Raw genomic sequence first — 25673 nt, forward strand, 5'->3', positions numbered from 1 at the left:
TTGTAACTGAGATGTGAAATAAAAACATTTTTAAAATATTTTTAATGTTTGCATCTTCTAATCTACTTTATGCATCAGTGCAGAGACAAAAAAATACCACACACATTCAAACTTAAATTGTGTAAAATGGCCAAATGTTTTGTGATTGGCAGGTTGTCACAGGAATATCAACACCTAGTTCACCATGCTCCTGTTTGCAAAGGCTTCTGCTGCTGTGAGACCTTTCGTGTCGACAAGGTCATTCTCGCCTCGGAGTGCCACATGCCGCTGGATGTGTAACACCCGAATCAACGGCGCCGGGGTCTGTTTCAGGGATCGGGTTCAGCTGGCCCAGATTTGCCGGGCTCCTCTGTGCCAGATAACTTGACACGGACGGACACTGGTCAGCTCCACGCACCCTGCCGCTGTCATTCAAGACAGAGACCAGGAGTTAGTCAGCAGTAATGGAAGGAGTAACGTAACACTGGGTCACTGTGGAGCATCGCGTCCTAAAACCTGCCTCTGTGTGTGTGTGTGTGTGTGTGTGTGTGTGTGAGACGGAGAGAAGGATGTGTCTGTGCGTTATCATGACGATGCAAACGACCACATTACCTAACCCCCTCTCTCATTATGTTACGACATTGTATGTTGCACAATGTGAGGAAGCACTTCAGCTCTATCTATCTATCTATCTATCTATCTATCTATCTATCTATCTATCTATTCCAACTGAATCACAAAATAAAATATAGCTTGAAAAAAGCAAGATGCTACCAATTTGTTGCATCACTGATCTTAATAAGCAAAATACGATATTTTCCGATTGATTAAAAAAAAAATGTTCATCAAAGCATTACTCCAGTGTCCTATTAGGCACAGTACAACTTCAGCTGAATCAAAACAACTAAGTCGTTCTCTAAAAAGGGCAAAATACCCATAAAATTACTTTAATAGCCGGTGCAGCATAAACTCCGAAGCCAAACAATTGTGGTTTTGGATTCAAAAGTCAAACACTTTTCCAGACGTTGCCTGCAGACGGCCAACAGTAGCAAACAAACAGCGTCCCCAGAGATTTGCTAAAGGCAAATTACAGCCATGAAGTGCATCAGACAAAACCATGAGGGTTAGCAGGTACAATTTTTAACATAAATGTTCCAAGCAGGCTTCCTACAAGCCTTTTGACTCTGCACAGATGCTGTCATCGTTTAGTGCTTTCATGTGGAGGTACAGGAAGTGCTGCAGTAGTGTGAACTCATCTGGTGAGCTTCACTATAAATAACTGATATTTGTCCATTCTATTTTACTAAGAGTTTAAAATTTATCCTGCAATGTGGAGAAAAACAAGCTGTTGAACCAGAGGTGGGATACTTCCACATACCTGTACAACCTGACAAATCACACCCAGTCCAAATACAACCATGATGTCCATGATGGTCTGATAAATTGAAAATGACTCATATTTTTTAGAATATTTTGTGTTTCTACTTGGAATAGGACAAAAATATTCATACATCCTGAAATTTTGCATCCAGAGAGGTAGATGCAAAGCTATTTTGTAAATAAATAGCTTTCTTATGATATATTTTCATGATATGCATATTTTGTATGATATGCATCAATATATCATTATTATAAGGGCTATCTAATATTGATACTTTCATGCTGCTATTTTATATCAAATATCTAAATATGAAATTTTCCTAATAATTCCAGCAGCTGATATTCCCATCTATCCATTTTTTTTTAATCTACACCTGCAATTTGCACCACTTCATGTTTTGTGTGTGCCCTCTAAAAGCTGCCTTTGCTTGGTTAAATATTCTGCACTGTCACCTCATATTGGCCTGACAATGAACGGAGAACGCTGCCGATCCAGTGCCTGACCTGTAAGTAAATTCCTTCGTCCCCCCTGAACCCGACAACCCGACACTCGGCGGAGGCGGATGATGTAAGTGCCTGTTCAGGATGGGGAAGATAACATGACAAACATCTATTGATCATCGTAAAGCAGGAAACAGCAACCTCATCTTGTAGGTTACCAGACACCCCCCAACACAACGGCCAGGAACACATTAAATATTTACATTTGATGACAAACAGAAAAGAAAAAAAAAAAAAAACAGGTCTCCGGCTTGAGCCCGACACATGTTCACATCTTATCTCCTCAAAGCATGACGTAATGAATTTTCCTGCGATCTGCGTAAAATCTTTAAAGTAACATTTGAGGGAAATGTTACTTTAATCCTGCCGCTTACCCTTCGAATCCCAGAGTAAACCCAGAGACAGGCAGCAGCGGCGGGACACGGTTGGTGCAGCAGCCGGCTGTTTTCCAGAGGAAGACGTCCAGTCTGGTGGCTCTCATCTGGACCCCATCAGGTCGAGTGTCCCCGGGCGGTCCGACTGGCATCCCTGTACCAGGCGTGTTTCTTTATTAAAGCCTCGGCCTCCTCTGACCCAGCACACACAGATCGGGCCCCGGGGATCTCAGACGGAGACACACACATGGTTCCCATAGGTCAGTTTGGTTGTTTGCGAGTTGTGCGTTTGATTCCCTCATAGACCACATATGGATTCGAGCTGAAGTAACTGGGAGTGAGGTGCTTTCCTTTGTAAAACATCTGCTTAATGATAGTGTACCAAAAGGGAGGAGCCGCTACACTCACAATAAGGCCAAGCAAAATCAGAGACACATGACTGGAATAAGGTGAATTTCAACAATTCGGCCTGCTAATGCGATGCAGTGTGCAGCGAGAAGGGAACAACACGCTGCGACGTGCGCATTGCTGGTTACACCTGCTGCAGCAAGGCTCCAATTAAACCAAACCAACTTTTATTTCAGAGACAGGATTATTATCATTTAAGCTATGAAATAAACTATGAAAAGCAAGTTCGAACCCCCCCCTCAAAAAAAATATAAATAAACTGTTCCAGGCTGTAAAGACCCACGTGTACTTTAAATGGTGTCACAAACGTCTAACATCTTTGCATCGGTCTGTCTGAGTTTAAGAGTATTTTAATCTAATCTAATGTGTGTAGTTTGCCCATTAGTTGTTAATTAGGTTCAAGCTACAAACCCTTTACTTATCCTCAAACTAAACACTGCACTAAATCCAGAGGGAGCCTCCAGCAGGACACACAAGATAAGAGTAATTGGGCTTCAGCGCCAGCTATAAAAACAGGGTTCGGACTTGATATTGACCACATTTTGCAATGGCTTTGTATAATATGGGGTTACTGATATTCAAGTTACTGTCCACTGCAATGCTAAACAATGATTTCCTGGCTGTAATATTAGGGTTTGATTAGTATCATGCAGTAATTCATTGAAATACTCGAAGATACATCCACTGGTCTCTGTCAAACATTTGGTAGAACATCCGGACGCAGGAGAAGCCTTGATGTCCAGGAAGCAATGAGACACTCCGCTTCAGGCTGAGTAGCAGCTGCATCGTCGCTCAGCCCGAAATGCCTGGTGAAAAAAGGCTCTTCATTTGTTTTTGGTAAACAGCAGTTTGTATACAGCAGTGTATTACATACCTTCCAGTCTGATCTGGATCACACATGTAGGGCTGCAAAACGATTCTCTCACTGACCCAAGCTGTTTGCTGTGTGACAATTGAAGTTAGATGATTCATGCAAGTGCTCAAAATGAGTCGATCTGTACAAGGCTTCTTACATATGTCAGGGTAAAAATAATATTATGTTAAGATTTATTCTTTGGTGTTGTGTTTTTATTTCCCAGGACAACCAGAAACGCAACGGCTGTTGAACAAAACAGCCTAATATGTCACCTTTAATGTTTATTCTTCCCTCAATTAAGGTCCTGCCAACAATGTAAACACCATACATAAAGAATCCTCTGTCACTAAACGCATTACTGACAGTTTAAAGTCTCTAATCAACAGTCCAACATGCAGGTCCTCCACATGGGAAATGCCCATTTGCACCTTATGCACCTTTTACCATAAATTTACTGGATCAAATCCCACTACCAGCGAATCACCATGGTGGGTCCCCGTGGAAGGCCGGAATCAAAAGTTGCGTCAGGAAAAGAAAAAAATACTACAAAATCAAACACATGCATTTCACATGATCCACTGTGTTGATCCTTGAAAGGAGCCGCCGAAATGTAAAGATCGTCATTTTATAGCAATCAGCAGATTATGAATGTTATAGAAATGCAAGAAAACCTCACCAGTGATCATAGTGAGTTTAGCTGAAAATCAGTATTTTTGGCTTGTCGGTTTTTTTCAACAACCTCACTAATAACTTGATTGACGTGAATATAAACTCTCTTTTTAAAAAGAAATTAGGATTACAAGTAGATCCACATGTGTACACAAAACACAAGAGCGTGTAATCAACATATTTTCTAGATTAGTCATGGATGTGTGTCAGTAAAGCATTTTATTGAAGTCTAGCAATAAATAAAGAAAGCGTTAATAATCTCAAAGACGAGGTTGCCTGATCTGACATTTGGCCAAAAATGAATTTACCTTTGATTTACTAGGATCCTATCTGGCTTCGAGCTTAAAAAAATGTGTTGTGTTGCACTGTACATCCAGTATCAAGAGCACACAACTCTTCCACAGTCTTCTCCTGATGTGTTCTCATGCTTCACTGAGGCTTCACTAAAACACAGGCAAGAAAACAGATCCAGGCATATACCCACTTATAGCGTAACAAAAGCAACACCTGTCAGCTCCAGTGCTTTCTCGGTGTAGAGAAATCACAGACTTCGCTTCGGTCAAAATAAATCTAAAGAAACCTTCCCCAGGAGCATCACCTTGATTCATTTCTCTGCCTGGCAGGTCGGCGCTGAGTGATTCAGACTCCACTGAAGCGTGTCAATTTCCGGTATTTTACTTCTCGCTGCTTTTATTGTAATTATTATGTTTAAGTTTTTTTTTTTTTTAGAAAAGCGTAAGAACGCAGCAGTAGAGCCGCAGCCCGTGGGGAAGGATCAAAAACACATTTGTTTCTTCTGTTGTATCCTGGAACTTTGAAAAGCAATTCAAGAAGCTTGATCTTCACAGATACACTAAATGCTGAAGCTGTGGAGCAACGGGGGAGATGAGTCCATTTCCAGAGCCCACAAATCTCACTTATATTGTGTTGAGGAGGGAAAAAACCCGGACATGTCTGTGTTTGTAAAGAATGTGTTCCTCGGCCTCCAACGAAATCCTACAAATCTTGTAAGTCTATCAGCATCATGTCAAGCCTGGATCTTTGTGAGGCTCCTACAGAGGACATTACTGTCTAAGAGAGGGAGAAAGAGTCCAGGGGAATATCCGAACATGCGCGGGTGCATTGTGTGGTTCCAGTTGAATTGGAATTTTAATGGGAATTCAGTTCAAATAATAGAAATCTGTTATTTTTGTTTTTTTGACATAAACTCATACAGCACAAATTGTTGTGATTTTAGAGTTCCCCATTGTCTGCTACAGCAGTAATCAATAAAAGCAATCCCTGCTTCTGCCAGCTCTGTGTCCTCTGCACTGATTCAGGTTATCATGGTGGGAAAAGACACCACAAAGGAAGTGCTGATAAGATTGGCTTCTTTGGCTAGCCAGATACAGCTTTGCCAAGACCAGAGTGGAGAACTGGTGGATGCTCTGGAAACAGATCGCTGACAGACATTAAAGCAGGCACTAAAAACCGGGACTTAAGGAGAGAAAAGCCGGGAACCGGACAGACGCTGGCATTAAAGACATGGGGATCAGGAGGGGAGAGATAAAATGCCAGCAGAGAGTTTTTGTTCATCACATTAGACTGTTAAAATTTAATTTTAAGGACCCTGATCATTTGGCATCCCCTGAATAAGAGAATTTTTACCTTTAATTAGTTTTCTGACATGAACTTTCCATTATTAATGTGTAATTACCATTTATTTCTAAAGAGCAAGCAAAAAAAAAAAAGTGATTTTCTTTAGTGTGTAGTGTGAGAGCATGACCATACCTACTAATCTGCCATATTTACTGCTCAGAATCGAACACTGCTGTCTGGATCACTATGACATTGTCCATCCTGTGCCTGAATGCCTTTGAGGAGAATGGGTACATAAGAGCGTCTTGCTGGCCGATGGCCACTCAGACACCTGAGTCAGTGGAAGGCAGAGGTCTGGTGAGTGAAACTGGAGAGCTGCATGGCATTGCAGCGCTGCAGGAGAGATAACACGCCACGATAAAGGCACTCGAAGGAAAAAGAGAGGCCTTAGCGAGATGGCAGCGATAAGGCGACATCCAGACTCAAACCGGCGCTCGTAACTTAATATGGTTTTTATCAGAGGAGATAGAGGAGGATGGCCACTTGTCATGATTATAACACTTTAATGAGCAACAAATGAGTCCAATTTAATTTGTAATACTCATCCTCTTCACACTCAGCCCGACAGGCACATGTGTGCGCCAGATAGCGAACTTCAAAAGGGCATCGTGGAAAACGCAAATAGATCACATTCTTCCAGCGACTCATGCTAAAAACATGATGACACCTTGATTAACTAACGCGGCGTTTCATTGGTACCCATCTGTAGCTGCAGTGACCAATCCATTACCGCCAGACTGCTGCTTCCTGGCCTGCAGCATCTCCACAGATAAACCCTGTTATCACCTCTCACCCGCGCTCATAAGTAAAATTTGCATGTGTATAGGCTGACCGCACACACACACACACACACACACACACACACACACACACACACACACACACACACACACACACGCAGCAGTACTTGCTCCCATATGTGAGAGGGGAAGTTGAGTACAGGAGGGAGGGATCAAATAACCAACAGTAACACAGCCACACACACACACAGCACACAGTCTTTTTCTGTGATCTCCTCCTCAGGTGGAGGAATTCTCAAGTCAAGGAAAGGAGGCGAGCAGCTCTGACTCAACCCCGAGACCGTAAGTAAGATCTCCCCAGACCGTCACCTCGATGCTGGATGAAGGTCTAGTCACTCACAGAGGGGGAGAGAGAGAGAGAGAGAGAGAGAGAGAGGGGTAGAGAGAGGGAGAGAGAGAGAGAGAGAGAAGAGCAGGGCAACCAAAGAGGACAGATGGATTATTTGACATGCGCCTGGATTGACTAATGTTCCTATTTAAGACTTGAATTCTTTTTTTTCTCCTCAGACTTTAATCTGGAAATGCTGACCCTCACAAGTGGAGCCTGGTAGCTTTCAAGCAGGTAGACTGGGCGATGCAACACATGTTTTATTTCACTGGAGCTTGGGATTTTTTTTTTTATTATCATCACTGCATTTTGAAAACTTTCCACTTGGATCACAACAAATTTCAAACTGCTTTGGATGTACATCTTGACTTGTACGTCTGCCTGGAAGTACAAGCGGAACACTGGAGCCAAGAAGAATAGCTAAGATTTCACAAACGATTTAGAAAGAATTAGAAAAAAGGAAGTGGAAAAACAGACTTGTTACTGGAATGCACATTTAGTAATTGGTGTTTTTCCTCTCCTCATAATCTTTGTTCATCTGGACTGATTTATTTTCCAAAACAGACTTGGACTGCAAGGTTTCTGACAATCAACCTGAATCCTTTGAAGAGCGAGGAAAAGAAACCCAGAGGAATCAGCTTTCACCACAGAGGCTTGCCGGACAGACGGTACACCAGCAGAAATTATTTGGAATTTCAAACAGGTGTGAAGAACTTGGACCGCGCAGGGAGACCATCCCCACCGGTCTGGACTGCGGAGGGCTCCCCTCCCTGCCCTCTCGGTCTACTCTCGCCCCCAGCAGCATGTCCCAGGCTCCGAGGCTGCCTGTCGTCCTCCTCACAGCACACTACCATGATCAGATGGGCTGCTGGAAGGAGTAAGGCTGCCTCTGCCTCTGCCTCGTCCTGCTCCAGGGCTGAGTTTGGGGTTGGATCTGGCTTTGGGGCCATCTCCAGAATACGGTCATTAACACTGCGTTCCCCACTGTCTTTCCCACTGCTGGTCAGCCTGGTGATTTTCTCCTTGTCTTTACCGGACGCTTCCTGCCACCAGCTCCGCAAAGACAGACTGAGGCTCGCCAGTCCCGTGAACCTTACAGAGACCGAGCTGATCTCTAGACCCAGGGCCACTGGGGGCCCCCCAGGTAGGACTGGGGGACCTCAGGGCAGACATGTGCGCAGCTACAATCATCTACAAGGAGACATACGGAGAAGAAAGCTGTTCTCCTTCCAGAAGTTCTTCCTGAGGATCGATAGGAACGGAAATGTCAATGGAACCAAGAGCAAAGATGATCCCCTCAGTAAGTAACCAGATGAGCAGAGGAATGAGAAAAAGAGCTGCAGCATGTTCTGACTACCTGGGCTGACTGTAGGCTGTAACAATGAACTCAGTCAAGGTTGATTTTTAATTAAATGCATCAATCAACGTTAACTTTTCAAAACAGACAAAGTGAAATCCAAAATTTAATTTACTTTCAGTTCCATGTAAAATATGTTAAAAGCACTTGTGAATTGTTTCATGTCAGGCATTTTTATGGTACCAAGAGACTGTCTGAAGAGTTGGTTATTTGTATTTTTTTTAATAAAAAATGTCATCCACATAATATTTAGCATACATAAATAAATATTCTGGACGTCAAAGAGAATATATTTAACTTCCAAACTTGCGATCATAATGACCATCATTTTTCACGTATTGCTGGAGATTGCCAGCCTGTTGTTTGGTTGATAGTCGGTTGGGACCAATTCCCAATTCGAGTCGTCTTTTTGTTTTAAGCCAGACGTCCCACTGGTATCTCCGCTGTCCAAACACTCAGCACAATGATGGTAGCTCTCAGATGGTTTAAAAAAGAGCAGGGGCAGATATCCTGGCCATTATCACGGGGTCTTCACAGCCCATGGTAAACAGGACTGATAACAAACAAACAGGAGGATGGGAGAGGGGCAGGCAGGGGGAGGACATGGATGTCAGTCTCATTGATGCTTTTAGCCTCCCCTTGCTTCTCCGTGTGTGTTTCTCTCTCACTCTCCCACTCAGATTGCCCTTCTGCCATCCAGCATCGAGCAAATTACACACTCACGGTCACAGATCAGACATTTGTTTAAAGCAGTTTGACGTGCTCACTCAGAGAAACATGTCTTTAAAGTGATTACATGTTGTATGTTTCAGTATATCAGTCAGTAAAATAGCATTCTCATTAGTCTCCCCAGCGTTCCCACCAGGCAACGTGTGTGTGCCTATCAGCCAGCAGGCGCTCACATGCTTCAGTGGGTGTGCGATCATATAGTGGCCAACGACGGCACATGTGCTCACTTATTACTGCGCACACACGTATGCATCTCCGTCGCAGTCGCGTGCTTCTTCTCTCGCCTTCGTTGTCGCTCTCCCACAACCCAGGAGCGAGTGTATATGCAACTTTTAACGCTCCTCTTGGGAGAGCTGAACCACACTTTCAATCAGAGTGACTTGGGGGAATGGCACAGGCAGGCAGAATGTCAGGGGAGATGTTTGTTTTGACAAGGTCGTGACAGAAGTGGCTTTATTTCCTGACCATGCTGATGCCTTTACGACTGCCTTTGTTAATAGTTTCTTTCAAGCTGTAAAACTCAAGTGGGGCGAGGAAGTCTGACTCAATTTATCATAACAGCAGCAGCGTGAATTCACCTAATGTTTATTTATGTTTGGAAGGTAGCTTACTTTTATTTCACTGCCTCACAAATTCCCGTTTTCAGGAGGCTGTTGCCATTTTACAGAGGTCAGTCTGAATTAGCAGGGGGATTGAGCGTCGGGGAGGAAGGTGAAAAGGAGAATCTCTAGAGGTACAAGTTCATGAATGACATGCCTGAGCATCATTGTGGCCACATCAAAGCCGTGCAACTTCGGTATCAATGGTGGTGCCATCAAAAAGCTGCGTCCTAAGGGGGTCTGCGGACACTGTGTGTGGATTATGTGCCCTCATATCAGGTTCACATGATAAAGGATACTACACAACAGCAGCTTCAGTCTTTGCACTGGCCCCTGGGGCTAGACATGATCCCAGGACTGACGTCCTTTGTAGACCATTCACGGTCCCTTGAAGTGACAAATATCAAGTTTTTTTTTTCTTTTTATATGTATAGAAGATGCTAAGCTTTCTCTCAACCAAATGCTTTCATTCAAAGACACATTGTGTTTTCATTTAGTTTGATTTTTTTTTTTCAAATTATAGGTGCCATTCAATTAAACTGTGTCTAAGAGCTGAATTGGATGTGTAGGCTTTAAATTTGGGTGCTGCCTGTAGACCCGGCTCACTGTCTGTTAGAGACCTGGTATCCAGCCTCCCACAGATTTATGGGGATGCCAGTGCAAAACTGTCCCACATGGCTCTCCAACCCGCTGGGAGCCTGTGCTGAGGTTACAGAGATGCAGAGGAAAAAGGGAGGGAGACTGCGTTAAAGTCAGCTAGGTAGCTACCTCCATGGCCGTAGTGCACAATTAAAATATCTGTGAATCACACTTGAGTGAGCTTAGATTAATAGACAGCTCGCAGCTTTCAGAAGCCAGAGAACTGTTGCTAAATGAGACTCAAACACCTGGTCTGGTGGTAACCGGGACGTGACCATGTCAAAGTGCTGTGAGCCTGGAAATGTGTGCATTTTCGTGGACGTCTTATTCAGTAAAAGCAGTGGCCTTTTTGTGAGATGAAAAAAAAAAACCCAGATGGTGCTCTTACGGAGGCCTGAGGAGGGAGATGTGGGGAAGATGTATAGCTTTTCTCAGAGGTGGGAAACAGGCTGGATCTGCCTTCTAAGTAAATACACTCAGTGTGGTCCTTATCAGGTGTTATTACTATATATCCTGATTTACGCCTCACTCCACTTCATTTTTCTGCACGGGAATGTTAACAATCGAAATTTAAATTCTGGCAAAACAGCACAAGTGTTATTTCGTGCAGACCAGAACATCCTTTTAAAAGCGTGCCAAAGCAGGAGTGAGAAAGAATAACAATAGAAGCTGCAAAGCACAAGCTTTTTGGCATCCCACGGTGGAAAAACCACCTTTTAATCCTCACTGGCATCTTGTGCCTCCATTCCACAACCAATGCACCATTTACTGTTGTAACTCCAAACAGAGCGTATCAAGCAAGCCACACGTTAGGAAAAAAGCAACCAGCGTGCAAAAGAAAAACTGCTGTTGCTCCAAGTAAACAGCTCAACTTGGCTGGCTCTCTCCAGACTCCATCTTATATATGGGGGTCTGTAAAACATGCTCCATACAAAGGGTTGTTATCACCTTAGAGGCTTAATGTTGTAATCTGGGGAGTGCTAAATGAAGAGCACATTTTCTGCTATGCTATTTTCCCATACAGCCCATAAACTCATTACACTCTGCACACTCTGGGGTCGAGCTGAGCATCCAACCATCCGGCAGAAAACAGTGAAAGGAAAGATTGTGTAGTTTCACAGCCAGCTTGAGTTTGTAAGATGTGTACAAGTGCACATTCACCTGCTACATTAACCTCGAGTGCGTGCGTGTGAGCGTGTGAGTGCATTAGTTCGTGTGTGTATATACAACCTGTCTCGCCCCTGCCTCCGGTGGCTGACTTTGATCAGTGATCATTACAGCCTTTCTAATCCTCACTCCACCCCCAGTCTCACTGTCATGGCTCCTCTGTCCTCCTCTGTTCTCCTTCCTTTCATCCCTCCCATGTTTACAGAGCAGCCAGAGACTGCCATAGATTGTCTTACATCCTCACTCCGTACCCGACATCCGATCCCATACAGAAACCAGCTCCTCTCAGATCTTCAATGGCCGTTGTGTCACAGTCCCCACCGCCGCCTTGCAGCTTCAGACCTCGCTGCCCCGAGGTGCCACTGTTTGAACTAGAAATCGATACAGTCAAGACTTCATGGATGAAGACAGGAACCGCTGTATATTTTAAGAGAGGGATTGTTCTTTTGGGGAGCACACCTGCATCCTCCACTGTCCGCTCATGTACGAGGCTGGCAGCCTCGGAGGCCCCCGGCCCTGGGAGAGTGGGACTGACGGTAGAGCGGAGTGCCACACAAACAGTCATCAGACAGAGGAGGGGCCGCTGATGTGATCAAAGGATGTCGTTGGCTCTCTGGAGTTCACGCCCCCATGCTGAAGTGTGTATGTGTGTGTGTGCTCACATATGTGTGCTTATTGGGATAAAATAACGACAGCTCAGTGGGGAAAGGAAGTCAAGGAGGGCGGCATGAAATCAAACATGCCATGGGAACCAGCGGGGTTCACTTACACACTCACACACACACGCACACACGCACACACACCGGCATAAGACGAGACAAGTGGGTTCTGTGGTCAAAGGACACATTAGGAAGTTATATCTCTCTGACCTCTGATACTGAGACCACACAAATAACCCCGGCTGTCTGCAGCAAAAACATGCCCTCGTTAACTGAGGTATAAATTAACCTCTCTAATAGCCTGTGAGAAACCTGAATTATTTGTAGAAGAACTTAGAAACCTAAATACCAAACAGAACATAAACAACCTGAGAATCTCAGTGGAAATCAGCCTATTAATTTTCAGACTAAACGGCCTGCACAGCTGGAATTTGTTAAGCAGGTGTGGGCTGTGAAATAACTTTATAATATCACAGAAATGATAAACACGCACAAGACTAATTGTAACCTTACACAAAATTTCCCACACATACCCACAAGTAAATGTGCTGCACGCTGAATGAATATGCTGCGAGTCCTCACCGTCTGGTTTCTGGTGTGTGAATTTACAAATAAGATTCAGGAAAACCTGAATTCATCGCATGGGTTGTGTTCAGATTTTTCTCCATGAGAACACATGATGATTTACCTTCTTTTGCTCGATCCTAGGTATTCTGGAAATCACATCGGTGGACGTGGGAGTGGTGGCCATCAAAGGGCTGAACAGCAACTACTATCTGGCCATCAGCAGGAAAGGAGAGCTGTATGGAGCGGTTAGTATCCGAGTCAGAGGTCAATCTGGATGCTCCGGAGAAAGAGAGATAGTGCTAGATCCCTCGGTCCTTATCAAAGGAAGCCTTATCTCTACTTCTCTAGCTGCTGGGTGAACTCTGAATCACAACCAGACCAGTGCACCCATGTGAACCTCTGCGCAATTTTCCAAGTGTGCACAAGTTTGTACATGAGTCTACAGGACAGAGCATGCAATGCAGATTGGAGAGCAGCAAATAAACATCGCAGCGTGAACAACCACAATAGCTTTGCGCAGGAAAATTATGTGTTTTGTTCCAACCAGAAGTGTAGTAACACTGAAATGTGATACTCGCTGTTTCTCCAGAGAGAGTTTGGCGTGGACTGCACCCTGAAGGAGCGGATCGAGGAAAACGGCTACAACACGTACGCGTCGGCCGAGTGGAGGAACAAGAAGCGGCAGATGTTCGTGGGTCTGAACGTCCACGGGAAGCCCATACGGGGAAAGAAGACCCGCAGGAAGCACACGTCCACCCACTTCCTTCCAATCATGGTGTGAGCCCGAGGATTCGTCTGGAGAGGGGAGAGAACACGCAGCACTGGACAGAGAGGTTTTTAAATGCTGAGAAGCTGTAAAATAAAGACTTTCACAGAGAAATCTCTCATTTGGAACAAAAGGCACTAACACTGTCACATGAACAAGAAGTCTCTGCTCCTGGCTTTCATTGCGATCATGTGTTTTATTTCATGGTGATTTCTGTGTTATCAGAGGCACCGAATGCAAAATTGATGGTTTTTATTTTCTGTGCCAAACGGTGTGCAGCTGTGTGTGATGTGGACAACACAGAAGATACTGTCTCAGCTAATGCGCTGTAGTAGATGCAGACATATCTCAAGATGTTATTTATAATCCATTTTCTCCTGGGAGACATGTAAAAGAGATAGAAAATGAGGAGGGAAATGATCACAGTTTATCTCGACAGCATTAAACAATAGAGGGTTCAACACATTTAAAACAAATGCTTAATAAGTAACCACTGTGTTTTGACTGAATTGTAATGATTTATTTATTTTGTGAAATATTTAACTGGAGGGGAACCCAAGAAGTCCTGTGCATTCTTTACTTTTTATAGGAACTCTATCATGTGAAAAAATAAAATCCCCTTTTTTCTCCTCTGCATCACAAGCAATCTGTCTTCCTTCATTCACCAAACCCATGTGAGAGCTGCGGGAAATGCTGGATTCCAGCAGAAAGCGCCGGGAAACCTTGGCCAACATTCAGGTCATAGTAAGTCTGCTCTTATCTGACTCCGTGAGGTTGGAAAGGACAAACGGCAACCATTAATTCTTAGCCAGATATTCCATGTGGCAACCATTGCGCTAATGATCAGTTCCCCAACAAACGGGAAACATACAAGACCAACCACAACAGAATGGGGCGGGGGCAGCTTTCCTCACACAGTCTGTAGATGCTGACATCATTTCTAATATCATGCCATTACTGTGTGAAATGCAGCATTGCCTGATTGCAGAAGGACTTGCTGGCTGAAAATAGCTGCTAAAGCACCTGCTGATAATACAACCAAAATTATGAAAACAGCTTTGTTATGTTGATCTGCACTGTTGCTGCCTACGGGCTTCTGGAGAGCCCTGAAAGAGGATCTGAACGTGTGCGTCGGAAGAAATGTGGATGAGGCAGAAAGACAGATATGACCTGAGCCTGACCACCCACCTCCCTCAGTAATCATCCACAAACACACTAATCAATGACAGCTGCCTTGATGCCGGATCAAAAGATTGCGGGGAGAACATTAACACCACAGGCTTCCGGGCCCCATGTTCTCTTATCCTGTCGTCTACGACGTCTATCTGTGGACAGGCATGAAAAATTGGGAAAGCAGAGGAAGACAGTTAGGTGAGAGAAGAGCTGCAAGAGGGAACGACCTTTATTCCCATATGCCTCCGAGTTGCCCTGTGGCTACGGCTCAGGACTGAAAGGAGTGAAAACAGCCGAACCGAAGGAACCCACAGTACAGGAAAGCCTCTGCCTAAAGCTAAAATATATTGCTCTTTAATGTCTGTTTAAGGAATCACCGCATCAAATGATTTATTCTGAAGAATGCTGCAGCGCATTCCACCGCGACAGTCAGGGCCAACATATGGCTTACTAGTCATCTCTGCACCGTACACAGTGATATCTATTACAGTTTTTATGCTCAAGTGTGACCGTTGCACCTCTGAGGCGAGACTCGCGGCGTCCTGAAGATCAGCTGCAGATGTTACTGAAGAAGAATTCAGAGTTCAATGGCTCTTAAATGTAATTAATGAGGTTTTAGACAATTTTATGTTAATTTGACTTCATTCCAAACTGAAACTCTGTGCTTTCATTATTTGTCTTCATTTTCTTTTGTACAATGATGCAGATAACATATAACAAGGAATATCTATAATATCTGCTGCTGGTCCTACCCTCACACATGCATGCATACGTGTAAGTGCGCATGCACCCACACAATCGCAGTCATTTGTCGTCTAAAGCATTCTCGAGACTCGCAGTCGTTTGAACTCCCTCCAAGACGCTGGCACGGAGGGAAAAACAGCAATAACACAAAATAGGTTCGGTAATCTTTTATCAGAGTGGGTCTTTGCATTTCTAGGACTGGAATCCTCTGTGGTGTAATGTGATCCAGCTTTGGGAAACAAGTGGAAAATGACTGGAGGCTAAAACAACTAATGAATACTTACACCGAGATGTCTGGTGCAACACATGTTTGTAGTGGGCAGCTACTGAGTGAGCATGGGGAGAGAGGCTCTTCTGAAGGAGGACTTCCACAGGATTGCAATTGAGCGGCAATATTCAGCCCGTGCTGCTTGGGCAGATATTCTATATCACTATAAGGTGCATTTTTGCACACATTAGTATCATTACTTCATTAAAAAAAAAAAAAAAAAAAACAGCTGCAGACATGGAGGTCATGCCCTCTGAATGATTATGCTTGGCATTGAAAAACAAAAGATTTTTATCCATTCCCAGTCACCTTTTTTCTATAAATAAGAAAGAAATAAGAAAAATTAGAAAAAACAATAAATCAGGAGATGTTTAGTAAGTTAATTTTTGGGTGGGGGGGACTTGTCCCTCTGAATCCTTAGGAAACAATTTGAAGAAGCTGTAGAAGAGGAAAAAAAAGTAACCAAACCTTGCATAGCCTATACAAAATAGATTCACTGATCTTTCACTGGGACTTTGCTATGAGGAAATCTCCATTCAGAATTTTTAAAGTACTCACCTACAGTCACTGGTGTAACTGCAAAAATGTCTTTTTTTCCGTACAGTAACAATGAAAATGAAGACACTGTGTTCTATTCTCCATCTTTAAGTGACAGTCAGGACTCAGTGTATTGAAGTTCCAAAACATTTCTGCAAAATATAGAAGTGCATGTAAAAATTCAATTGAATAGTAAACTGTCCAAAAAAATGCGTTTTCAGTAATTATAAAGTAGTTAGAGATTCTGTAGGCGTTATTTCTCCCAAAAGAAAAAACTCGAGAATTTTTACTTCCATATAAATGTACTTGTTTTTGCTGGGCGAGCCTCTCCTCCTGTTTTGATGCTGCACTTCCACTCCAGGCCGGTAGAGGGAAACGTATCAACTTGAATATTCTCCAGAGAAACGAGCACCTGCGGGTGGCAGTGTTTGTTGTTGGAGGAAGTGGAGAAGTTCTGAGGCGTCTGAGCCGTGATACTCACTGATGGAGAAAAACACTACCATGAAAGAGAGATAAGGGCGTGTTTGACAGAGATCCCCGACAAGCAGCCGCCGCTCCGCGCCACGCTCACGGTGGCTGTTACCGCGCAGCGTTCGCCTCAGATGCTGACCGACCCACGGCCATGAACGACAACTTCGACCGAGCTCCCGGAGCGGGGAGGACCCGCAATCTGCCTGCTGACCCCGGACTGCTGCGCAGCGCCGCGGTCGGTGAGGCCGCCACCACCACGCTGTTCAACCAAAGGCAACTGAGACAGCCGCGCACCTCGCCGCCTTTCGTGGAGAACAACGTGAGCGCGGCCGGGGACGCTGCTGCTGCAGGTGAGGAGCTGACCAACCGTCAACAACCTGCGAGCTGCGTCAAGCTGCTGCTGCTTTCACATTCGGTTTCATGGAAATGCCACTCCCTGCCGAGGTCAGCGGAGGGGGAAAAAAGGAAAACTCGAAACAGAAATGTTTTAAACTGACGTCTCCCCTGCTTGACATTTCCTCCACGAGGGTCAGTCCTTTTAATCCGAAGCTGTTAGCGAGCTAGCATGCAGGAGGCTAGCGTTAGCATCGAGGCGGGGTGGCTGGCACTGTCTGCAGCTAACGCAGCAGCTAAATAAAGATCCTGCTCAGATGACACGCACGCGACTCTTTATGTGCCAAAGTTTTTGTAGAGTCGCGAGCACTGGTCGTGTCTAAATAGATGGCACGTGGAGTTAGCAAAGAGAGGGAAACCAGCCTGCAGACAACACACGCTCATACACGCACGGCCTCTACATAAACAGCATGCAGGGATCACAGTCTGAGCATCACCGTATGATTACAATCTGAATTTCTAAAGAACCAGTAAGGTTATTAATGTTGTCAGTCATAAATCATTACACTGCTGTCATCCCCGCTCTGTGTTGTGTTGTGTTGTGTTGTGTTAAGATCTAATCTAATGATCTTTTTTTATGTCAAGCCAGATCTTGGAAGTGTTCCCTAGTGCACACCACATTGCATGGAACGACACGGATCTATTTCAGTGCTAAATTATAATAAACCCCCTCTAACCTAACTCATGTTAAAATGTTAAATACAGAGATGAATCTAGTGTGATTTTGAGATGGTTTTGTAAAACATCCAAGTCACAGATCTGAGCAGAGCCTTGAGTTTATGGAGGACCAAGAGAGCGTGAATATAAATGAGATTATGATTGAACCTGTCTTGGTTGAATCAGCTTCTTTTTACGAGCAAGTGTCCAATGGACTCGCCTGTTCTGACACTGAAGTCACATGGCTTCACTGACCAGCCTGCATGATCCAACCTGGTCTCTTTCATGACCACCATTGTGTTCCTCCATCAGTCCCTTCATCATTGCTTTTCTTTCTTTTCTTTTCTTTTCTTTTTTTGTGTTGCCTTTACACAGCCCATCCACTGACTTGTCAGTGGATACACCGCTAACATTTGTGTTTGTTGACATGGTGAAGTATTAACTTGATAAGTGGCTTACATTATGCAAGAACCGTCTCATTAATCTGAGTCAGTCTGAGTCAAAGTGTTACTCTGGTTCCTCAAATATATGACCTCTGACTGAAAAAGTCCCAAACTGCCTGATTTACACACATTTATTGGGCAATTATTTAGCCTGTTCTTACAGCGTTATTTGTGACCTTATTCTGAACTTTTATACAAATTTATGAAATTCAAGATCTGCCGGTCACCAGCCCATCACAGATTCAATACAAATAGACAGTTACACACATGTCACCACCTATTGGCAATTTTATCATCACCAATCAACCAAAAAACAGGTTTTTATGGGAATTGTTGAAGAAAACCCAACCCTAATATCAACCTGAAAAGATATTATCTTTCCATAACAAAAATATTTCCTTTTCCTTTGCAGATTATAGAAGACCGAACAAACCCCAGCAAAGTGTCCAACCCAACAACCTGTCTGCCTCCAGAGGCTCCAATGATGTGGACGTTTTGGTCAAGTCCAACCTGTCAGCTACAGCTCCAGAGTTTGTCCCCTCTGTCGGGAACCTGTATGACGTAAGAAGAGATATATTTTTATTTTATTTACGCTTGTACATTTTCTGTTATTTCTGCTCAGATCCTTTTCTTGTATGTCATTGAACTTTTTGTGTGTTAGGACTCGTCTTATGAGAACAGCGAATACTACGATGAAACAACACTAGCTGACATGGTCACAGACTTCCTGGGATACCTGAGTTCCTCACCGGGCTCCTTCGACTCGGATGTTGATTACATGACTTCCGTGCTCAATTCTTGGGTCACCACTGAGGAGTTGTTACAGGAGTTGGTGGAACTGATCTACACACAGGTTGGGAGATAGACAGACACTTACTCCTCATTTAAAGCGGCTTTGAACTGCTATTGATATACATAACTATATGAGCTTTAAATTTTTGTCCTTTTTTTTGTGTAATTGCAGTCTACTGCCATTCCAAACTTCTCCTACACTGGCGCCAGGCTTTGTAACTACCTGTCCCATCATCTGACCATCAGCCCCTCCAGTGGGAACTTTCGTCAGCTGCTCCTGAAAAGGTCCGTTCAATTTAACGACCTGATCTGTGCTTATAATGTATCGGATTCAAAAAGCAGCTTTTGACTGATGAACCCCAATCAGCATGAAATGTTGAAATTTTGATTTTTTTTTTTCACGTAGATGTCGAATAGAGTATGAACAGAGAGATGCAGCGGTTCGAGGTGACGCAGACACTCGGAAGAAGTTCCACTCTTTTGTGCTGTTTCTCGGAGAGCTTTACCTGCATCTGGAGGTAATGAGACACTTGTATTGCCCAGTGTTTGAAACGCCCTGTCAGTGTTTTTGTCATCTATACTGATGTAAATACATTATCCATAATCAGCTATTCATATTAAAGGAAAAAGTTTGTCTTTCTCTGTATAGCAAACTCATTTATTTATTTATTTTTAGGTTAAGAGCCCCAAAGGACCTCCAACCAGAGCAGATATCCTCCTGAATGGTCTGAAAGACCTGTTGAACAGTCTTTTGTCCAATCCTGTGGATTCAAACCTCATCTGTGCTGTCAAACTGCTAAAGGTGCAAAAAGTCACTAAAGCATGTTGAATAAATGTTTCTATAAATGTTCTCCGTTAGACTGTCATTCACGCGGGAGATCGCAATGTGTTTGAAACTTACAGTTGACGGGGTCTGTGCTGGACGATGCGTGGAAGGAGAGTAGAAAACCACATATGGACGAGATGATCCAAAGAATAGAAAATATCCTGCTGGATGCCGATTGCAGCAGGTGTGTATGTCGCTCTGGTCATGTGCGTGGAAAGGATGGCAAAGCTGATTATTATTAATCCTGATGTTGCATTAAGAATCTGTCAGTCCGAGTCATCACATTGGTAAAAACATTTGCATAATGTATGTCCAAGTAAATAGAAATGAGTATGTTGGATTGAAACTAAATGTCTTGCTTTATTTTCTGCTCAGAGACGTGAAACAGATGCTTCTGAAACTGGTGGAGTTGAGGTCCAGCGACTGGGGCAGAGTCCGTGTTGCTGCAGCTGCCAGCAACGCCACGCCAGACAACGACCCCAACTACTTCATGGTCAGTGCCAACTTTGGTTTTACTTTTTTTTTTTTTTTTCTCTCCAATTCAAAGCAAACATACCCACATCTTTTCTGCCCTCTTTTGTGTGCAGCATTGTTCACTTTGAGTGTGTCTCTTCCAGAATGAGCCTACTTTCTACACAGAAGACGGTACTCCTTTCACAGCAGCAGACCCGGGTGAATCCATCTACATGTGTCCCACATCAAGATTAAACAACAGACTGTACACCAAAACCAGTTTGTTTGTTTTTTAGGTTTTATCTGTAGAATATTCGTCCCAAATCACAGTTCAAGTAATGGACTGTAATCATCACTTCACAACTTCATATATGTGGAAAAGAAATGCTTAAGAAGCCTTGCTTCGAGACTTTGTGTAATTTACTTCTTGTTCATAACAATTGTCTCTAAGGAAAAAAAAAAAATTGTCTTTTCAAAAAATGTTCAGTCAAGAACAATGTTGATAGGACTTGTCACCCAAACACACACCCGCTCCCTTTGCTTCACTCTGCAGTCTTCAGAGGCATGTCTTTTGAGTTAGAGAAAATAACATGTCATGTAAATATCCTCATGCATGTGTGTGTGTGTGTGTGTGTGTGTTGTGTAATATCAGCCTCTTTGTGTTTTCACAGAATATGCTGAAAAATATCAAGAAATACTGGAGCGGCAGGATTATTTCCATGATATTGACGGAGAAAACGGAAGTGAGGGGTACGTACACAAGAGACACTCACTGATTCCCTTTTCTCTAACACAAGCACAAATGATGCTTTTAGTAAACACACGTTTGAGGATATTGTGATAATTAATCTGTTAGTTGGGTTGAGATCGTTTGGGATCCGGTTGTGCCGTACGTCCAGCGGCTCCCTGTCAAAGTTGTGTTTTTTTCCTCCATGCCGCCACCGTACTGGCTCAGTGTCAGTCATGTGATTTAACCATCGGAGTCATATGACCTCTGGGCCTCCGAGCTCGGCGAGAGTATTGGACCAACCCACAATGCAACAGGGCTGACCGGGAGGCCTCGCATACAGTTTAGTCAGCAGTTGGTGTGAAAGAGGGCTTAACTCTCTCTCTTTCTCATTTTTTGTGTCTATTCAATTAACTCACCTCCACCTTTTGTACGGCACGAGGCGCGAAAAACATCTGAACACAAACACTCAGCATTTGCACCTCAAACTCTTTCTTCTTCTTCTTCTGCTTGCAGATTTGAATTTGAAGATGAGATGGAGCCTGAGATAGAGGAGGCGTTTGAACGTTTTTGTTTGGAGTCAGAGAGGAAGCGACAACAATGACGCGGGGGCCGAAAATCCTCAAGATTCACCTTCCACTCCGGCTCAGACTATTATTTACTGCAAAGAAAGCATTTTAACAAGACGCTTTTCATAGTTGCACTTCTGACACTTTTCAGTGTTGATTAGGAGAAAGTGGACAATCAAACTGTTTGAAATGTGGAGCTTTCCAGAGATTCTTTTCTCTTTTTGTTTTTGACAGCGAAGTCTCTAACATTTCTTCTGTTGTTTTGGAGGTTTCGAGACATCTTTCATTTACTCCTAAACTAATTGCCAAGAGGGAACTAGTGTGCTGTGAATTTTTGTAGTTCTTTTCTGTTAGATGCATTTCTTTCAGACGCGTGCAAACTGTTCAATACTAGTTAGCGCCCCGCACATAAAGGACGGGCTGATCTTTGTGGGTGGGATGGTTGTTCTGCTCTCTGCCAGCTTAAAGTATCCACACAGCCTTTTTCTCCAGTGTCGTGACATTGTGTTTCATGTCACATTGCTATTGTTAAGACACTTTTTCTCTTTGAAGCTGGTAACATTTGATTCTGAAAGCATTTACTGGAACAAAGTCATTTTGAAAGTCGATTCAGGCCAAGTCTTTCTTTTCTCATATACTTGAAGGATTTCAATAAATATTGAGCTCCAAGTAGTGAACTACAAATCTCTGTTCATTTCCCAAAATATGTTTGCAAAATACGCTCACATTTTGCAAGTCAGGAGTGACGCAACTCAGCCGCAAAGTGGATCCATTCTCATCTCCGGACTGGCCGACTGTTTTACCAGCAATCCGTGGACCCCATTAGAGAAGAGGAATGTTGTTTTTTTTCTAGTGTGTAAATATTATTTAATGTAACATTTGCCTGCAATAAAACCTTTCTAATGTGAGGTCGTTCCGGCTTGAAGCTTTTTCTCCAAATCAACAGCTCCTGTGTGGAGTTTCCACTCTGGTGATCAGTATCTATGAAGAGCGGTCTGAGGAAGGGGAACTTTCACATCAGTGAGGCTGAAGCACAACAGCTGAGGCTGACCTGTTTATTTTTATGCAACAGAAAATTTCCGGTAGCTGAAACTGCTGCAAAAGTTCATGCTAGTTCTGATAGAAATGCGTCAGAAGACACAGTGGAACAGATTTTTGCATTTTGACCTGCTTAACTGCACATAAGTGGTGCTCATCATGTTCTGGGTGATTGATGTACATATACCTTTTTTAAAAATTCTGGACAAATGATGAACATCTTTAGTTTTTGGGTTTTTCTTCTCAGTAGTTTATGCTTGCAATCTATAAATTTGAACGAAACATTGGAAATGTCGTCATAATGTAATTGAATCCAACAATTAACATTCTTTACTTTTTTTTCCAACAGTTAATTAGATGGATTTACTGTCTCAGCAAACTCTGTCATAGAATGGGGTATGCACTGAACACATTACACCGAGTGATTAAGAGGAAAGATGAAAATTGGGGATTAGATTTTATTGGAGCTGCATTTTGCTGCTGTGACTTTTTTTCTTCTGCTGCATAGATCAAAATACCTGCACAACTCTGGTCAAACTCTGCCATCAAGTGGCAACTGTGTGTTTATGCAGCCACTCTGTGGCACTTCGTGTTTGGTTTGACAATCATGATCGATTGAGTTTTAGTGATGAAGACTGTAAAAATTCTGGAAAACCATTTATGGAGTGGCTAATTTAATCTGTAGGCTCAATTTATCTGATATTACTCTATTCAAAGTATCCACCATGCTCTCGAAACATTTGCATTCTCAAATAGTCCGTTCAACACAGAAACCATTGACCTAAGGGCCAAGGAACAGAGGTTGGTTTTGAGGCAACTCAGACAGTCTGGGGCATCACACACTTTAAATTAAGAATAAAAAAGGACAGTTACAGATCTGCAGGGAATCAATAAATACTGTAACCTTCATAGCTCACCAGTCAGGATGTGATTAATGGGAAGGGTGGATGGAAGGGTGTGCTCTACAGAAACTGAATCATGATGATGCAGCCGAGTTTATGACTGATATCATTTCAGAGGGAAGTCGAAGCAGCAGTAGCCCAGTACCCATATAATGGGTTTTGGTGTAGAATCTTCTACAGTGTATAATTCACTGCTGGCACCTTTCATCCTTTATGTTTACCACTCTAGGGAAGTGAACTCCTTAACTAACGAATTATATCAGGTTAATATTGTCCTGCTATGAAAAAAAGACAGGAACCCCTTCAACGATACTTTAACCCTAGAAACTGAAAAGGCTTTTGACCGAGTAGAATGGCCATAGATGATGTCTGCATTAGTGAGATTTGGATTTGGAAATGCCTTTGTTAATTGGATCAAGGTGTTATATGAGGAACCTACAACCTCTGTTTATAGAGGGACACACCATGTCCGCTTTAATCTTGCTTAAAATGGTGATCTTACCAAGGTTTCTATATGTTCCAGTCTGTCCCAGTGCCCCTCAAAGTCACTTCAGAAAGTTGGATTCTGTTATATCCTCTTTTAATTGGTCCGATAGAGTATCTAAGATGTTGATGAAACATCTCATTAGAAGCCGAGCTAAGGGAGGATTTGGCCCACCATATTTTAAATCCTATTCTTTTTGTTTTGGATGGAGTGCTTATCAGACATTAATCTGGAGGTGATGCCTGCATGGCTACAAACTGAACACCTCTCCTGTCAGCGTGCGTCTCTTCCAGCGCTCAATAGCAGCCCAGTAAATATTAAAAAATATTTTGTATAACCCGATAATTTATGGAAGCAGGTAACGACAACCCTGAGAGCACCCAAAGTGTATCTGGATACTGCGGTAACCGTGTATTTAAACCTGCAGGAAACTGGAGAGAAAAGGGCATCATCACATTGAGAAATGTTTTGTATTGAGGATCACTTGGCCTCCTTTCACCAGTTGCAGCAGGTATTCAAGCTCCCAGCTTCGCCAGCTGAGAGAGTTTGTGAGAGTTTACCTTCCACAACACGAATTCAAACCTCAGCATGCAGTGTTGGGTCGTTTTATTCAAATCAAACCATATACGAGAGGAGCAATATCCGAATGCTATGGAATGTTTCTCTAAAAAAATAATTTTATAATCTACCTTTAAGGGCCCCTAAATTCAAAATGTGGCCTAGGGGCACTGGGAATATATTACATCTGGAGAGAATCAAGTATGTTATATTTGCTAAGGAGGAAGTCTTTCAGGAAAACCTTTCCTCAATTTAATGTCTGGAAGCTGACCTTGTGCTGATCTGTGACTGTTTTTTTGTTCGTCCCACATCCTGCTTGGAAAATGTAAAAAGCCTCAAAATCTCAATCTGAAAAAACTGAAGACTATCATCACACCCACATTCACATGTCTATTGAATTGAGAGAAATCAGTTATTGACTCCAGTTATAGTATTAGATTGTGTCTGCATGCTTGCAGAATGTAATGAGAGTTTGTGCGCAGGGAGAACATGCTAACTGCACAAAAAGGCTCCAAGGTCAACCTGGACTTGAACCGGGCACATTCCTGCTGTGAGTGAAAAAAGATCTAAACACTACTACGCTGCACTCAGAGGAGGGTAATCGATTTTACTCATATATGCTCAAGTAACTCTTCACTATGAAGCTAAAGTTATATTTTATAAACGCATCTAACCAGCTAACAGTCGGCTAAGCATTTCATAACAGAATGACTTCAAGTGACACAACTTGTCAGCATTTCACAGCTTTTTTTCTGCCTTGTCTGTATCACACTCATTGCCAATAAGTTGTTGCGCCACTTATCTAAACCAAGGCGTGATCACTGAATGCTGTTCTGCTGCAAATGCATACAGGATTTTTTTTTTCCCCCTAACAGGAAACAGGAAACAAGTGTGTCCTTTTTAAACATGCCAGTCATCCATTATAATGTTAAGGAAGCACATTGCACACTGATGATATATTTATCTGCAAACTGCAAATTGATGGCAAGCACAGCCTTTGCATCATCAACAACAAGCTGCTACAGCTCCTCTTGATCAGTGCTGGAAATGTACCTGTGGGGTAAAAAAAAAAAAAAAAAAAGTCCTCTGGTCACGTGACATGATGGCAGCTTCATTTCCAGTGCGTCTGTGTGTGTGCAGTCACTGGCTCGTGAGCCCCGGCGAGCCTGCTGGATGTGACGGCCTGACTCACAATGCAGCCGGGCCGGAGATTCCCACTGGT

At 43.2% G+C, this 25673-nt stretch overlaps 2 protein-coding genes and 1 long non-coding RNA gene across 5 annotated transcripts; 2 read left to right on the forward strand and 1 right to left on the reverse strand.

Moving 5' to 3' along the window:
• The first annotated feature begins 7274 nt into the window (after window positions 1–7274).
• On the forward strand, window positions 7275–14052 carry LOC115398447 (fibroblast growth factor 10). Its single transcript, XM_030105201.1, has 3 exons — window positions 7275–8233; window positions 12792–12895; window positions 13240–14052. Exons 1-3 carry the CDS (start codon window positions 7786–7788, stop codon window positions 13429–13431), a joined length of 744 nt encoding a protein of 247 aa, XP_029961061.1. The 5' UTR covers window positions 7275–7785; the 3' UTR covers window positions 13432–14052.
• A 1433-nt stretch (window positions 14053–15485) lies between these two features.
• Window positions 15486–16775, reverse strand: LOC115398448 (uncharacterized). Of its 3 annotated transcripts, none has more exons than XR_003932573.1 (4): window positions 16639–16775; window positions 16445–16550; window positions 16160–16290; window positions 15486–16039 (listed from the first exon to the last, which is right to left on the reverse strand). It is a non-coding gene; the product is annotated as an uncharacterized LOC115398448 (long non-coding RNA). The 3 variants fall into 3 exon arrangements; XR_003932572.1 differs by having other exon boundaries at window positions 16620–16751; XR_003932574.1 differs by having other exon boundaries at window positions 16429–16550; window positions 16620–16751.
• paip1 (poly(A) binding protein interacting protein 1) lies at window positions 16550–22138 on the forward strand. The gene is made up of 11 exons (XM_030105200.1): window positions 16550–16959; window positions 18515–18663; window positions 18764–18955; window positions 19067–19179; window positions 19301–19412; window positions 19571–19696; window positions 19798–19904; window positions 20096–20213; window positions 20338–20392; window positions 20845–20923; window positions 21417–22138. Exons 1-11 carry the CDS (start codon window positions 16761–16763, stop codon window positions 21502–21504), a joined length of 1338 nt encoding a protein of 445 aa, XP_029961060.1. The 5' UTR covers window positions 16550–16760; the 3' UTR covers window positions 21505–22138.
• Window positions 22139–25673: the final 3535 nt, after the last annotated feature.

This window comes from Salarias fasciatus, chromosome 12 (assembly GCF_902148845.1).
Source record: "Salarias fasciatus chromosome 12, fSalaFa1.1, whole genome shotgun sequence".
Taxonomy (NCBI): Eukaryota; Metazoa; Chordata; class Actinopteri; order Blenniiformes; family Blenniidae; genus Salarias; species Salarias fasciatus.